This window comes from Oxyura jamaicensis, chromosome 2, assembly GCF_011077185.1.
Source record: "Oxyura jamaicensis isolate SHBP4307 breed ruddy duck chromosome 2, BPBGC_Ojam_1.0, whole genome shotgun sequence".
NCBI classification, from domain to species: Eukaryota; Metazoa; Chordata; class Aves; order Anseriformes; family Anatidae; genus Oxyura; species Oxyura jamaicensis.
The window spans coordinates 3,146,164-3,162,722 of record NC_048894.1 but is presented as its reverse complement, the minus strand read 5'-3'; the positions used below and the strand labels follow the sequence as shown (position 1 = coordinate 3,162,722).

General features: G+C 57.9%; 1 protein-coding gene across 1 annotated transcript; it reads left to right on the top strand.

Annotated features, from left to right (window-relative positions):
- The first annotated feature begins 7,438 nt into the window (after window positions 1-7,438).
- Window positions 7,439-16,043, top strand: ZBTB47 (zinc finger and BTB domain containing 47). The gene is made up of 5 exons (XM_035319793.1): window positions 7,439-8,828; window positions 12,246-12,393; window positions 13,113-13,228; window positions 13,389-13,533; window positions 13,643-16,043. The coding sequence occupies exons 1-5, from the start codon at window positions 7,539-7,541 to the stop codon at window positions 14,002-14,004; spliced, it is 2,061 nt and encodes a 686-aa protein (XP_035175684.1). The 5' UTR covers window positions 7,439-7,538; the 3' UTR covers window positions 14,005-16,043.
- Window positions 16,044-16,559: the final 516 nt, after the last annotated feature.

Genomic DNA, 16,559 nt, shown 5'->3' with positions numbered 1-16,559 from the left:
GGGGGGGGGGGAACTGGGAAAGTTTGGGAGCCCTCCGAGGCCGGAGGATCCCGCGACGCTGGGAGGCCCCGGGGCTCCCTCGGCCCTTTGGGTTCCCGGATGACTCCTTCATGTTGCCGAGCCCCCGCTGCAGGTTGGGGGGCACCCAGCGCCTCCCCCCCCCCCCCCCCCCCGGCCTAACCCCATGGGGGGCTCCCCTGGTATGGGGGGGGGGGCACCGCGGTGACCCCCCCCCCCCCCCCCCCCGTGTTACTCTGGCAAAACCCCCATTTCCGTGCCGTTAAAAATAAATAAATAAACTAGCGCGGAGCGATGATAATAGGAACGCGGCGCGGAGGTGCGTGGCCGTGACCTATTTTCGCCGGCGGTGGTTTTCTTTTCGGGGAGGGGGCAGCCAGCAGGCCTTGAGGTGGAGTTGGGGGTGTTGGGGGGGGGGGTGGGGGAAGGAAATCCCTCGGGATGCGCCCGGCGACCTCGCCGTCCCCAAAAGCGAGCGGCTGCGGGGTTGCCCCCGTGCCCTGGCTCCGTGCCCGTCCTGACAGCCGGGGTCACCCGGGCGGCTTTTGGGACGCGGCGAGGGAAATGCCGGCTCTGGATGTGCCGGGGGGGATGCCGGTGCCGGCCTCGGGCTCGTGAAAATCCCGTTTGCATCAAATCGGGCCCCAAAACCGTGGCTGTGTCCCTCGGGATGGGTTTGGGAGGTTTTGGTGATCCCCTGCGGTGCATGTGGGGATGGAGACGCCGGAGCCCAGCTGGGTGTGGAGGGCGAAAAGTTGGGGACCTGAGATGTTTCTTCACATCAAGAGCTGGAGGGGAACGTGCTTGGCGGAGGAAAAATCCTCCTTGTTGGAAGGAGGCTGCTTGGTTATTCTTATTTTTGTTCCCGACCCGAGGTGCTGTGTTAGGGTTCGGGCTCGAATTGCCGGGGCGATCGGCGGTGAGAGCTGGGGGGGGGACCCCCGGAACCCCCGTCCCACCCAGCCACGGTGCTGTGAGAGCCTCAATGGAGGCAGGAGGCCGGGGTAGAGGCTGGCTGCGTGTCAGGTGTGGGACCAAGCCCGCCGTGGATCTTCTGGAGGAAAAGGGGCGTCAAGCTGGGGTGCACAGCCCCTCGCATGGGGACGTGGCGGTGGCCGGGCCCAACTGCTCTCCGCATGGAGGCAGGGCCCGAGGTTTTATTGATTCGTGTTTCTTTTGGCTTTACTGCTGTGACATTTGCTTTGCAACCCCCCTCCCGAAAAGATGCAGAGCATCCTTGGGTCCCCTCGCTGCTGTCTGCATCCTGCCTGTCCCCAGTGTCCCCACCGAGGGCGCTGACAAAGCTGGGGACAAGCTGAGGGTGGGCTCAGCACCGGCAGCGCTGCCATTGACCCGGTGCAGGATCCGGCCCCCGTTGGCAAGGCGTCCCCTACTCTGTTCCCTTCCGTCCTCCAGCTGGGGACACGTGGGGGCCTCGTCCCCATGTCCCCACCGCTCCAACCACCTCATCCTGAGATCGGACACGGGGAAGGACCGGAGGTGTTGGCACCGCTGGGGTGCATGGGGGGGGGCTTCACCGCAGCCTTTTGGCCTCCCTGGCCGGGCAGGGAGGACGGAGGGAGCGGAGGAGGCCCGGTTGTTGAGGCCGGGTTTGGGGCTGAGCTCTGGGAACGGCAGCGCTCAACCTTTAACCACGCCGGCAATTTTGTGGTCTGGAGCCGGGCTCGGGGAGCGCCGCGTTTTTAGCCGCAGGAGAGCAAATCCCAGAACCGCCGGGGCCGATCGGGGTGCGAGGCGAACCTCAGAGGTGTCGAGGGAGAAACCACGGCCACGATGTGGGGACGTGGGGGCACCTGCGGTCCTCAGCTCCCACCTGCGAGGGTTGGGGACCCTCGGTGGCACCCCCAGGTGTGGCACGGGCAGGGTGACATTGCCACCCGCTGCCCTTCATTCCACGGAGCCCGCGTGGTGCCTGATTTCTGGGGAGATTTCATCCTCTTCTCCTCCAGTTCTGGGGCTGGGATGCATGGGGACATCCATGGGGTCCCGTAGGGGGGATGCTCGCCTGCTCCCCGTCCCCGTGACCCCGGTGCACGGCGCTGCAGGGCGGTGCGTGCCGCGGCCCCGCTCGTGCCAGCACCTCGCGCCGGGGCTGGGCAGCGGCTGGATCCGGCCCCTGGCGCAGCCGCTTGGCCGGCAGCCCGGCCGGGGAGGTTAGTGCTGGGGTTTGTCCTCATTTCCTCCCTTCATCTTCCCTCCGCTTGTTTTTCTCGGGCTGGGGAGGGAGGCAGGCGGCAGCTCTGCATGTCCGTGTGTCCCCCGCACCCTCCTCTTCCTCCTTGGGGTCCCCTAATCCCCTCCCAGCCACCCGGGGGGCTCACACTTGGTGGCACGGAGCGTGTCCCTGCCAAGGGCTCCCCTCCGCAGCACCGAGATGCTTTCGGCTCTGATTTGCGAGCAGCGGGTGCGGGGGGGACCCCACGTCTCTGCTCCTCTGTGGGGTCGTCCCCCTCCCCCCCCCGGCATCACCCCCATGATTTGGTTTCACCGGTTTGTTGGGGCCGATGGTCCGTCTGTCCGTCCGCCCTTACAGGGCATCGCTCTGCAGCTCCCCGCGCAAAAGAAAAGCAGAAGGACGCCCGGAGGGTTGAAAAAAAAAAAAACATTTTTATTTTTATTTTTTAATTAAAAAGCACAAATGCAACCAGCCCTTAACCAGCAGCTCCGGCTCCCCTGCGCTGGGGCCCCTCGACCCGGCCTCTGTGCGAGGCCCAGCCTTAGGGATGGGGGAAGGATCCGTCCCTGATCCCTTGCTCCAGGGCCGGTCCTGCTGCCCTCCGGGCTGCTCCCTGGAAATCGTCTTTGAACCAAAGGGATGAGTTTGAGGGGAAAAGCAACCAAAGGGAGGGGAAAATAAGCACGGAAAGTGTTCATCTGTCCGCAGAGTGGGCTAATGCACTTCTCTGTTGGCTCTTAGGGTGGCACAGAGGGGTTTTTTGGGGTGTCTGGCACCCCGGGGTGGGACAGGCACTGGCCCGTGCCCATTGCTCCCCCACCTGCGTGCATCTCCTGGAGCCGTGGGTTTGGACCTGCCGTTGCTGAGCATCCTCAACCAGCCCCAAATCGTCCTGTATCCAACCAGGCGAGCCCAACGACCCCTACAGACACCTCTGCCTTTCATACGGCTCTACTCGGGGTGGCCTCGAGCATCTCCACCGTTCCCAGCATCCTTCAGATCTTGGGGAAAACACAATCTGTGGAAGGGGACGGTGACGTGAAGGCCGACGGTGGTTTGGGACCGTGCCCACCTCCCGGCCCCGCGGCACCCCGCGGGCGGGATGCCGGCGGTGGGCGCTGCGGGGCGGCCGCTGGGGCTCTGCCCACCGGCAGCAGGGCCGAGCTATTGTTTTCCCTTCCTGCTTGTTTTTCCGGACGTCCTCGTGAAATCCTAACCCCCCCCCCCTCCTCTCAGCGGCTCCCGGCGAGGTCCAGCTCTGGGAGGGCAGGCAGCGGGAGCGGCGCTCCGGCGGCTTTCCGCCCCCGTTTACCCCAAAATTTGGGCAGGAGCGGCACCGGGAGGAGCTGGAGCCCCGCTGGAGGTAGGGGACAGGCGAGGGAGCGGCGCGGTGGGGAGAGCCTGTCCCATCGCCGGGCTTCCGTGCATGGCCGCGGTCCGAAATCTGGTGGCTTCTTGGTTATTTTTGGTGATGTTTTGTGGCTTTGGGGAGCATTTTGGGGGTGTTTCTTGATTTTTTTTTGGTGGTATGTCTTGTTTTTTTTTTTTTTTCAAATGCTTGTCCCAGGGTGGCTTTGTTCCCAGGATGGTCTCATCGCGTTTAACGTGACCTGGCCTCAAACCCACAAGGAGAGGCTGCAGATCCCATCCGAGGGTGCTGGAACTCGAGGGCAGATCTCAGGGATCGACGCTCTGGCGCTGGGGTTAGCATCATTTTCGTGCTGCGCCTTCGTGTCATCTGAAAAAAATATGGTTTTAATGCTCTTCCTTCCTTGAGCAGAAGTCTGAGCGTGCCGTTGCGTAGGGATCCAGCGAAAGCGCCTTCTCCCCTAAATGCAGCGTTGTCCAAATTGAAAATAGGGCAGGTCTTTATATATATATATTTATTTTCTGATGAGCAAGTATAAACAGCGTCCCGAGCTCCTTATTAAAGCTCTTTTCCTTCGTGCAATTTAATACTTAAGGTCAGCGTTAAATGCTTCGGCGGGCGCAAACGATACCCGAAAGCAGGCCGCGGGTTTTCACGGGAGAGCTGAGTTTGGGGGATTGTCAGGGGGCTGAAAAATTAGGAAATCCCCGAATTAGAGTCTCGCAGCCACTTTTTGCGGTGCGTGCGTGCAAGGGGGGTATTTAAATAACCCCAGTGCCTCTGTGGTCCTTGCTTCCTCGCGGTGGCCAAATTTTGGCTCCCCGCGGTCCAGCGAGCATCAGCATCTGCAGTTCCCTCCTCGCCCTTATCTCCCGCTCGCGTCCTGGCTCCTGTGTCCAGCCAAGGGGCAGCAGCGAGTTTGCTTTGAAGGGGAAGGAAGGAAACGGGGGCATGTGCGCACCAAATACTAATAAAAAATATATAAGTAATAAAAATAATAAAAAAAAATCCATCGCCATCATAAAGCCTGCGCGCGGCGGGCCCCCCCCTCGCCCCCAGCATCCTCCCCACGGGCTGTTTCGGGCCGGGGCTTTGGCAGCGATGGTTGGAAATGCTCTTAAAATAGAGCCGGAGGGAAGCGTCCGCGCAGGGGGGGCCGGCTGCAGGCGCCGGCTGGCCCGGCGGGGTGGGGATTTCGTGGCCACGCCGCTTTCGAATAATCCTGACGGGGCTTTGCACGGTGCCGGGGCTCGGTGGCAGCGCCGGGTGGTTTGGTGGTAAGCCCCGGTTGGGTTTGGGAACAGGGTGCAAGTGTCCCAGGGGATGGGGGGCACCCGCAACCGGGGTATGGGGTGGGGGGCACAACGTGGGGCTCGCTCCCACCACGTGGCACCACGTTGGGCCTCTTGCGAGGCTGAATGCCGAGCCGCCATCGAGCCAAGGCAGCGATGGCAGAAGTAGGGTTTGTAATGAAAACCTATCCGTGTATTTGCCATTAGCCCGTGGGAAGGGGCTGTGGGATCACCCCCCCCCCCCCCCCCGTTGCCGATGTGGTCCCGGGGGGATATTTGGGGACGAGGCGGGGATGTGACCCCCGCGGGCGCCTCGACGCCGCGGCTCGGGGCTTGGCTGGGGCGCCGGCTCCGGGCGAGAGCACGAAAGCATCTGAGAGCAATAAAGAGCAAAAACCCTCCCGCTGACAGGCCCGGGCTGAAGTCACCGGCGGGCCGCGGCCAAGACACGCATTGTCCTCGCCGCTGCTGGGACTGATTAGAGCCGCCTGGCAGGACCCTGCGCTGGGTGAGGGGTCAGCCCCTTTTTGCCAAAAACGCCTCGATCCGGAGCAAAAAGCCAGCTTTTGTTTTCCAGGCTGGGCTGCGACGCCGTCCAGAGGACCCAATTTCCCCTGAATTGCCCCCATTTCTCCACCCGCGCACCTCTGCCGGCCTCACGGCGTCCAGTGTCGGCAAGGTGCACCCCGGCGTCGTGGATGCTGGAGGAGAAACCTGAATTTAGGGCTTTTTGGAGCAAGGTCAAGGCAGGAGAGTCCCTGGCAGGCAGCCAAGTGCTCAGTTGAGAGCTTGCTGTTTCTTCGACGTTTGCGGTGATTTTCGTTATATCATCCTTTGGCCCGTCGGCACGTTGGAAAGCAGGGACGGACAGATGGATGGGGGGACAGATGGATGGCCGTTCCAGCTGGGATGCATCATTTTGTCCCAAATACACCCACAAATCCTCCTTTCCCACCTCCTTGCCCCTCTCCAGGCTGCGGAGCCGCATTTTTCCTCCTTTTCCCCAGGGCGCGAGCGCTTGCTGGGGCTGCCCTGTGCCGGGGCCGGGGAGCCGCTGGGTGGTTGCGGAGCAGAAATTCCGAGAAAATGAAAAATTTTAGCAGGGAGGAGGAGGGATGTTGTTTGTTTGTTGAGAAAACAAAGAAAACACCCATTTTTTTATTATTCGAGCAGTTTTTTTCATGCGATTTTGCCTTTGGCTTGCAAAAAAAGACAAACAAAGTGCGTCTTGCTGGAATTTGTCTGTTGATCAAGAACTGCCGTTTGTCCCAGAAAAAAAGTGTCAGCCGAGGAAGTCCCACGGAGCAGGAGGAGCAGGATGAAGCTGCCCCTCTGCCTCCATCACCACATCCCTGCGGTGGGACCGGGCGCATCCACAGGGCCGGATCCGGGTCCGTCCGCGGAGGTCCTCTTGGGCGCTTGGCATGGAAAACAAGAAGGGAGCAGGGGGGAGGAAAGCTGGGGTCCCCGTGGGATGGGGGATGAGGGTTCTGGGGGGGTCTGTGCTGTGGAAAATGTTTGTGGGTTGAAATAAATACCAGGCAGCACCAGCAGTGGTGTTTGCAGCGTCTTCTGGCCCGGGGCTGCAGCTCCCAGCCTTGAGTTTTACCAGGTGCTGCCTTTCCCCGGGCAATTAAAAGAAACAAAAAAGGAATAGAAAAGACAAGACAAAAAAAGGAATAGCAAAAAAAAAAAAAGCGTGTAGGTCATCCTGGTGAGTCCTGCTAAAGCAACTGCCAACGTGAGCCAGAGCACGGGGTGCAATTCGGTAATTGGTTTGAAGGGGCCCGTGCTCGACTGGGATTTTGCTCAGGGCGAGTAGGGTGAGGTGGTGGAAGAGCCACTGGGTTCGTCTGCATCCGCCCTGACCTCATGGGAAGAGGAGGAAGAGGAGGAGATAGAGCCCAGAGGCTGCTTTCTGGGCAGAAAACCCACATTTGGGGGATTTTATGTAATTAAAATGTGGAAGTGTTTGAAGTCCTCATTTCTTCCTAGCTAGGGGGGATACATCTCAGCCAGCGCCTAAAGTTGGTGAACATCCCCCCCCGGGGAACCCAAACTGATTCAGGAGGTTGAGGACATCTGGAAGTGTTCCCTCTCCTGTGCTGCATCTTCCGTCCATGGGCATGGAGGGCTTAGTCATGCTTTGGCCATCACCACGTGGTGGTGGGGTGGTCAGGGTGCCTCCTGCCCACGTTGAAGGGCTGTTGGCAAGGGCTTGTGTAGCTTCAGCCTGCCCTTGTGGTGGGTTTTCTCCTTGGTTGAGTCTGACAGACTCTGATCGGTGGTGGAACAGCGTGGTTGGGCCTGGTGATGGGGCTTTTTGGCTGGTAACTCCAAGTTTTTTGGTTGGCGTCTTCAAGCTAGGCCTGGTGGTGGAGCTTCTTGCTTGGTGTCCTCAAAAGCAGGCTGGCAGTGGAGGGTTTTGGTTGGTGTCTTCAAGCTGGGCCTGGTGGTGGAGCTTCTCAGTTGGCATCTCTGACCTGGGACACGTGGACAGGGATGGGTGGCATGGCTGGGCAGGTGTTTTTTCCTGAGCAAAGAGCCTTCCTGAGCGCTTTTATTTCCTTCTTCCCCACAGCTGATAGTCGAAAAGACGACTGACTACCCTTCGGCCGAGTACTCCCTGGTGGAGGATGTAGCCCTCCACTTCACGTGTTTGATGGACAGACTGAACGAGCAGCGCCTCTTTCAGCCGGACCTGTGCGACGTGGACATCGTGCTGGTGCAGCACAAGAGCATCTTCCCGGCGCACAAGGGGGTCCTGGCGGCCTACAGCCAGTTCTTCCACTCCCTCTTCACCCAAAACAAGCAGCTGCAGCGCGTGGAGCTCTCGCTGGAGGCCCTCACCTCCCAGGGCCTCCAGCAGATCCTCAACTTCATCTACACCTCCAAACTCCTCGTCAACTCCTGCAATGTGCAGGACGTGCTGAACGCGGCCGCCGTGCTGCAGATGAACAACATTGCCTCCTCCTGCCAGGACCTCCTTGACACGCGCTCGCTCAGCCTGGCTGCCGACATGGCCCTGCCCGCCGAGGGCTGTGCCGGCCCCCCGCCCTACTACTGCGAGATCAAGCAGGAGGTGGACGCCCCCCACCCCAAGATCTACGCCCGGGAAGGCAACGACCCCTACTCGGTGCGGGTGGAGGATGGGGCGGGTGGTGGGACGCTCCCCGCGGGGCCAGCCAAGCAGTACTACAAGGAGGAGAAGGATGGCGGCCCCGGCGCCGTCTGCAAGATGGAGGGTGAGGAATCTGAGGAGGACCTGGACAGCCAGGGCTCCTACAACCGGGAGCAGATCATCGTGGAGGTGAACCTCAACAACCAGACCCTCAACGTCTCCAAGGGGATGGAGGGAAAGGCGGCTGCCAGCGAGGCGGCTGTGATGGGGCGGCCCGACGGCGATGGGCGCGACACGGAGGAGGACGGGGAGGAGGAGAATGAAGAAGGGGAGGAAGAGGAGGAAGAGGAGGAGGATGCGGAGGTGGGGGAGGAGGAAGAGGAGGAGCACAGTGAGGAGGAAGACCTGGAGGAGACGACAGAAGAAGAGGAGGACGAAGATGATGATGAAGATGCGTCGGAGGTGAAAAGAGAAAAGAGCGGGCAGCCCCGCAGGGGCAGCCGGGCATCCAAGGCCACCAAATCCACCATGGCCACCAGGTCGCAGGAGATGGCCAAGGCAGAAGAGGAGGAGGAGGAGGAAGAAGAAGGGCAGCGAGGGAGGAAGAGGAAGAAGGAACAGGACGGGCTGGGCCAGAAGGTGAAACTGGAGGAGAAGCAGCACTACCCGTGCAAGAAGTGCCCCCGAGTCTTCAACAACCGCTGGTACCTGGAGAAGCACATGAACGTCACGCACAGCCGCATGCAGATCTGCGACAAGTGCGGCAAACGTTTCCTGCTCGAGAGCGAGCTGCTGCTGCACCACCAGACCGACTGCGAGAAGAACATCCAGGTGAGCCAACCTGGCGCCATCCCGTTGTGGGGGGGACATGCCACTGCAGGGGGAGACATCCCACTAGGGGAAGGGCAGCCCACCATGATGGGACGTCCCACCATGAGTGGGGACATTCTGCTAGGGGGAGGACATCCCACCACAAGTGGGGACATCCCACTGCAGGGATGGACATCCCACCATGAGGGGGGACAACCCACCATGAGGTGGGACATCCCACCACAAGGGGGTGACATCCCACTAGGGAAAGGATATTCCACCATGATAGGACATCCCACCATGAGGGAGGACATCCCACCAAGGGGGTGACATCCCTCTAGGGAAAGTACATCCCACCAAGATGGGACATCCCACCCAGCATGGAGAACATCCCACCCACCCTTCTACACCCCGGGACAGGCTCCTGCTCAATAATACTTCTGACCTTTGTGATGGCACATGGGGGACAGAAGGGACCCTTGCTTCTCCCATGACTCTTATTTAGGCTTGGGGGGGTCCCACGGTGGCATGGGACCGGTGGATTAGTGCTGGGGGACTGTGGCTTCCCCTTGCCAGCTGGGTGGAAATGGGAAGTAACTTCAGGGGAGTACTTTTTCTTCGGGTTTATTCAATTAATCTACATAAAACATTGCGAGCCCCTAATGGAGACGCACTCCAGCCAGTTCCACCCAGGCTTAAAGCAATTTAGCTTAATTCAAAGAACTGCTGACATGAGTTGAAGTAGTTGTAATCTGCCTTTTGTGCTCGTTAGCTCGCATATTAGGAAATCTCTGAACCCACTTGACATCCGCGCGTGGCTCGGGCACGGCGTGTCCTTGTCCTTCACCTAGAGCTAACGGGATCTTCGTCTGCTTGTGGAAATCCGTTAAATCGGTGCAATTTGGGGAGGGTAGGTAGGTGTCCTGGTTGAGCAGCAAAATTCCTGCAGAGGCCTCCCGCTCGTCTTCTAATCCCCAAGGAGCAGTTTTGCCCAACGCCACTGCTACAAATAAAATAAATCATATCTTCAGTAGGGCTTTGCATGTCATCCTGCCCATCAAATGGTGGGATCCTGCAGCCCTCCTGTGTGAAGGGAACACAGCCCAGGTGCTCCTGGAGTCCGTTAAGGCTTGTGTCCCAAATAAAATGGGTGATGAAGACTTTTGGGGCGTCTTTGAGAAATTCATGGGGTCGTGGATGCTTTTTTTTGGATGCGGTTGTGTTCACTGGCCTGGGACCAGTGAGAGCATCTCCAACGCCCCCTGCCCACGGGGTTGTGGCTGGTTCGGAGCCTGTCGTAAAGCAATTCAAAGTGGGTTTTCCCAGAGCGTTGCTTTGTGCTCTTCTGCTTTCCTGCTGGATGACATGGGGCTATTGGCGAGTGCTGCCACCTCATTGCTTTTTTTTTTTTCCTCTTCCCCTTTTTATCCCTTTTTCAGGTCATTTCAGAATAGGGTGAACCGCGGCTGCCCCTGTGGTGACTTCCCTCAGTGGAAAGCTTGGCTCATTACCCTTTACTTAGTGAGGCGTTTTTAATTTTATAAATAGAAGCCAAATTCACTCAATTTACTCCAACAATATTAAATAACTTTATTAATATACCGTGGAATTGTTGCTGGATGGAAATCAGATTTCTTTTTTCCAACTCTGTACCTATACAGGACAGGTTTTACTTCTTGTTTTTAACCACATCAGTGGAGGGACTTCTCCTCTTACCCCATTCGTGTCAGGTGCTCTCTTTTGCTGACTAGTCCCCAGATCTCACCCATGAGCTTCGCTCCCCGTGAATGTTTCCCATCGTCACCCGTGGCCCTGCAGGCTCCGTAGCGGCTTTCCGGCCACCTGAAAATGGATTCAGCCTTCACTTTGTCACGTTGGTTCTCCAAATCTCTTTTGGCCGTCTCCAGTGTGGTTTTCCTCTGAACTTGCCAGAATTTATCTTATTTGCTTTGTCTTTTGCCTGAGGGTGCAGGGCTCTGCCCTCAAGGCAGCGCGGTGGCAGCCGGGGGCTTTCCTTCATCTCCCTCTTTCTCTCTCTCTTCAATTTTAATATTTCCCTGCAGCCTTTTCCTTTTTAAGTGGAGGAATGTGGTAGTTGTCCTGAAACATCTCTTAGAGCAGAGATAAAACTGTTCCGATCTGTAGAAATATTTACTTAGAAACGGCAAAGCTCAGAGGACTGCTCGTGCTGAAATTCAGGCCTGCCAAGATGAGGAAGGCGAGCGCTGGGAATGCCTCTGTGACCCTCGTCGTGCCTCCCAGGCACCTAAATATAAATAGAGACGCTGTGACTGCATGACATAACAGTATATTTTCCACGGTGCTGCAGCCTCATTCAGTGCAAAATTTGGATGAAGCCCATCAATGAGCTCCTCGGGGTGGGAGGAGGAGGTCGAGGCCACATTATGTGCATTTCTTCAGGCCCCGCCGTGAACCCCCAGGGGTTTGCTTGGCCGTGCTGTTGCCAGATGCCTCCTAGGCATCAATTAATTATTTTTCTCAACAAACCGGCGAGGTGAAGAGAGGCTCTGGTCCTGGTTGGACAAGAGGAGGATGAGTATCCGTGTCCGTTGAGGCTCAGTAAACAGTTTTGCCCCGATTTAGGCAATTCCCAGCCCTCCCTCGTAAGGGGATGTGAGCTGAGCTCGTGCGGTAGCCAAGGGCACGTGGTGAAAAGCCAACTGCAGCCCATGCCAGAGGTGAAAAAACAAGTCGTGGCAGCCAAGGTTACAGCTTTTTCTGGCAGTTTTCTGAGAAACATCAAACTTGGTGGAGCTGGAAGGAATCTCTGTCGTAACTTCCAGGGGGAGACTTTGCACGTGCTTAAAAACCATCACGGCGTGGCGTTGTGTTGTGCAAGCAAACGGGTTTTTGGGGTCTGCTTTGGTCCCGGTGTTGGGGTCTGCTTCGATCCATTAATGACCGTTATCTGAACTAACGGGTATTAATAGAATTGTGGGGATTAATGGATATTTTCAGTATTTACGGATATTAATAGAATTTGGGGGATTTTCAGAGAACTCATTTTGTGCTAAAGTATCCAGAATACCTGCCAAGGACTGAAGTCATGCTGCCCTAGCTTGGGCCTCTCTTTTTTCCTTGCAGCCTTCTAATGCTGAGAGAGTTTTTTTTTTTTGGTTTGATTGTTTTTTTTTTGGATGTGAGGTCTTCATTGTGTGCAAGGATGAAAGCCCCAACTAGGAATGAGTCTTCTCCACCCATTGTCTCCCTTGGAAAGGCATCTCCTCCTTCCCCGTCCAATAGATAGAAATTTGAATTTTGGAGATTTTTGACCAACGAGGTCTGGAGCAGACTTGGTGTTGTTATGTTGGCTGTAGGTTTTGTTGATGACATTGTCTTTCAACGAAGCAAAACCCCAAATGTGCCCATGCCTTGGGACGTTCCCCTGCTTCCTTGCCCAGCCCCTCTCTTTTGCAGTGCGTGACATGCGGGAAGGGCTTCAAGAAGCTCTGGTCGCTCCATGAGCACAACAAGATCGTCCATGGCTATGCCGAGAAGAAGTTCTCCTGCGAGATCTGCGAGAAGAAGTTCTACACCATGGCCCATGTGCGCAAACACATGGTTGGTGAGTGCGGGAGGCGCCAGGGCCGCGGGAGGTCTCGTTAGGGTGCTCGTCTGGTGTTCCCACGATGACGGATGTTGTTCTATTTCTGCCGTGTTGGGAATTTAGGGCTGGGCTAACTCTTGGTGAGCTTTCTAGCGGCAAACAGAGGCACTGAGGTTTGCCCTTTTTTATCCTGCAGTGCCCAGTAGTTAATGCTGAGCGTGTGCCTGCTCTGTACAGCATGCTTTTGGAGCAGTTCTCTGCCGCAGAGAAGGCGCGGCACCGGGGAATCTCATTTATTTTATTTAACCAGAAAAAAAAAAGACCTCAGAATTGATCAAAGGAGGGTTTGAAGTGTAACCATCCTTCCCTTGTAAAAGAGGATGAGCCTGCGCCAGCGCTGGGCTTTGAAAAGCAAACCGCACATGGCGGCAGCGGTCACGTCCCTCAGGCTGGCTGCTGCTCCCGGCACCAAAAAGGAGCAAAAAAGGGATTTTTTTGGCAGGCAGCAAGGGGGGTGTCCCACACCGGGTTGTTTTAAGAAGAGTTCTGGAGGACAGGGTGCTGTTGGTGAGCCCCAAGATGTGTTCGTGGGTGGCAGAGTGCTGCCGTGCAACTTCTCAAGATGTTTTGGGTTGACCATGGTTGGGTGACAGTTGTGGGATTCTGGGAGCTGTCATGGGACTGTTTGGAGGTGGATGTGTTTGGAGGGCGCGTGACTCTGCTCGCCTCCGCTCCAGCTCACACCAAGGACATGCCCTTCACCTGCGAGACCTGCGGGAAGTCCTTCAAGCGCAGCATGTCCCTCAAGGTCCATTCGCTGCAGCACTCGGGGGAGAAGCCTTTCAAATGCGAGGTAAGGTCCCTTCCCTGGGAAGTCATTTTTTTTTTTTATGTTATTTTAGGGGGAAAAAATTGATTTTCATGTCGCTCCCACACGCTGGCGATTGGGCAGAGGTGGGACGGGATGCGGGGGTGTTTGAGGTGCTCATCGTCCTCTCGTCCTCGCCCTGCAGAACTGCAACGAGCGCTTCCAGTACAAGTACCAGCTGCGCTCCCACATGAGCATCCACATCGGGCACAAGCAGTTCATGTGCCAGTGGTGCGGGAAGGACTTCAACATGAAGCAGTACTTCGACGAGCACATGAAGACGCACACGGGTGAGAGCTCCTGGCTTGTGGGTTGGGGAGCGATGGGGTGCGGGTGGCACAGATGAGGTTGGGGGGGAAGGATCCGGCCGCCGCTTCTCACTCCTGCCCCCCAACGCAGGCGAGAAGCCCTACATCTGCGAGATCTGCGGGAAGAGCTTCACCAGCCGCCCCAACATGAAGCGGCACCGCCGGACCCACACGGGCGAGAAGCCCTACCCCTGCGACGTCTGCGGCCAGCGCTTCCGCTTCTCCAACATGCTCAAAGCCCACAAGGAGAAATGTTTCCGCGTCAGCAACCCCTTGGCTTCGGACACGGCCGCACCCCAGCCCGCCGCCAGCCCGGCCCCGCTGCCCCCCGGCCCCGGTGTCTCCCCGCTGCCGCTGCTTCATCCCCTCCCACAGAGCCTCCCTCCTCCTCCTCACCTACCGCCCCCGCCTCCCCTGTTCCCCGCGGGGAGGATAAATTCCAATAACAACTAGGTGCCCCCCCACACCCCGCACAGACTGCTCTGCCCTTCGGAAATGCCCGGGGAGCCATGGCTTCGCTTGCTCTTTACCCCCCTTCCTCCTCATTTTGGGGTTGTTTTGGTGGGCTTTGTTTTTTTTTTTTTTTTTTCATTTTCTTGCCTGTATTTTTTTTTTTTTTGTGGAGAGGGGGAGCTGGGGGAAGCCCCCCGAGGAGCATGGATGCTGGGGGGGGGGACACCGTCCGTAAAGGTGCAGATAAAAGGCATCGCTCTCCATTTTGTCCTAGCCATCAGCCCCCGTGCAGTCTTCCACCAGCAGTCCCCATCATTGGGAAAACAGGGAAGGGAAGCCTCTCCCAGGGGGATTTTTCCCAACAGGAGGTGGCGATCCAACCCAGCGAGGGGACGGATGCCGGCGTGCAGGTTCCATCGGCTCCATCCCCAGCTGGGCTACTCGTCCCGACCCTCCCTGGCTTGCCGTTTCCCCACGCATCGCCTTCATCTCCATGCCAAGAGGGCTGTGGGGCACGGAGGGACACGATGCTGCGCCATCCGGGGTGCCAGCACTTCCGTATTTATAAGCAGAAATCTAGCTAGTGGTGCTTGAATCCCTGTACTGTAAAGCTGGTCTTTAATCTGGCCTTTTCCCCGAGAGTTGAGGTGGGCACCGTGCAAGAGCTTTCCGCCGGCCCCGGTGGCCTGTGGCGAGTAGATGTCCCTGTTGGAGAGCCATCAGCAGCCCTCGCCTCGTCTTCCTGCCCTGACACAGGTTTTCCTCCCCGATAGGCAAAAGCACAAACACCAGTGCTGCGTCCTGGGGCATCGGCAGCCAGCTGCCCCTTTGGTTTTGGGGTTTGGGGGAATTTTCTTCTGGTCCCAGTGAGAGCTGGCTTTTTGGGGGTGCTCTGGAGTTTGCAGGGTGGCTTTGGAGGAGCTCAAATGGCCTCGGGACTGGTGGGAGGGTGGCTCCGGGATGGAGGAGCGGGACGCAGCCCGTTCTTGGCAGAATCAGCCCAGAATAGTGCCTTAACAATTCGAATAAACCCCTGACCCATGGGGGAGCTCCAGGCTGGGAGCTGTTGGGTCTCATCCCAAGGATTAGAGCCTGGTCAGCCTGATGACATCCCGTCCTCCAACTTCTTGCCGTGCCAGGAAAGCCCACGTTGCTCTACCAAGCTTCACCTCCCCGTAGGGTTGGCAGCCCCTCGGGGGGACCGGAGGGGACCGATGTGCCCGTGTTGTCCCGAAAAGGGCTGTGGTTGGCTCAGCGATGCCCCACGGACGGGTTAGCACCTCTCTGGCCACCTTGTCCTTGAGTGTTCCTCTCCCAGTGAGCTGAATGATGTTGAAGTTGAGCTGGTCTTGGATTTCACTTATTCAGGCTGGCTTCGTGCCAGCGGGGGAGAAGAGGAATCGTGGTGGGGAGCGGCAAAGCCAGGGAGGTTTTGCTGTTTTTTTTTTTTGTTGTTGTTGTTGTTGTTTGTTTGTTTTGTGTTTTTTTTCTCACATGCCTGGGGTCCAAGCTGGGTCTCTTGCTGCTGTGATTTACCTTGGGGTGTCACATGTTGATCTGACCACAGCTCTGTGGTCTCTCTGCCCGGGAAGGTGTTCCCATTCTGGGTCGGGGTGAGCTGGGAGCACCGCAGAGCCCCCAGCCTGGGCAGAGAGGTGCTGGGCAAGAACTGGGGCTCGTTGCAGCTGATGCCTCGTTGCCCAGGCCAGCAGATGTGTGTGGATGTGATCAAGTCGTGGAGGAGGTGCTGAGGAGGTCTGATGGTGGTTAAGGAGGGAGAGAGGACACTGCAGGAGCCCTTTCTTGTTTGCACCTTGGTCTGGGCAGTGTTGGGGTGCTGGGGAGGGTGATCCACGCCTGGCTCTGCGCGAAGTCTTTGTGCTTCGTCTTCTGGACCAAGCCAGCAAAGCACTTGGGCACCTCTGAACCTGTCCCTGCGGAGCCAGGAGGGCTCATCCAGGTGCTCGGGAGCTCTGCTGGATGGGGTTGTGCAGGGGCAGCAGCCTGACTGGGACAGGGGAGCACCCGCTGTCCTCGAGAGTGCCATTCGAGGTGACAAGTTAGGTGCCCGGTGTCCCCCGCTGAGTGGTGCCCCCCCATACCCAGCATCTGGTGGGCCAGCTGCTCTCATGGGTGTTGTTAGCATGTTGCGGTTCATCCTCGTGCTGGCCGGCATCCCGTGAAGCTCAGTACCAGGGAGCTGAGCCCCATTCCCAACTGCCTTGAGTAGGGGGAGGATGCGGTGGCAGTGCTGCCCTGCCACGTCTGACCTCCTCAGGTGGGTGCCAGAAGCTCTGGTGCTCGCCTTCCTTCGTGACCCCTGGGCTTATCGGGGTGGTGCAATGCCTTCTCCAGCTCCCACCTGGGAGGGACGCGGGCACTTGGTTCTTGGGGCCATTGGCTTTTTGAAGGGACCATGACCCAGCCTGGAAAGTAATTGTTTTGGAGGCACTTTCAGTGATACCTTTGGAGATGTTGGAGGGCCTCAGTAGAGTGGTCCATGCTGTCTCCTTCTCTGCCTTCCGGACCCCTTCCCCTTGGGCTCCCTTGTGTTT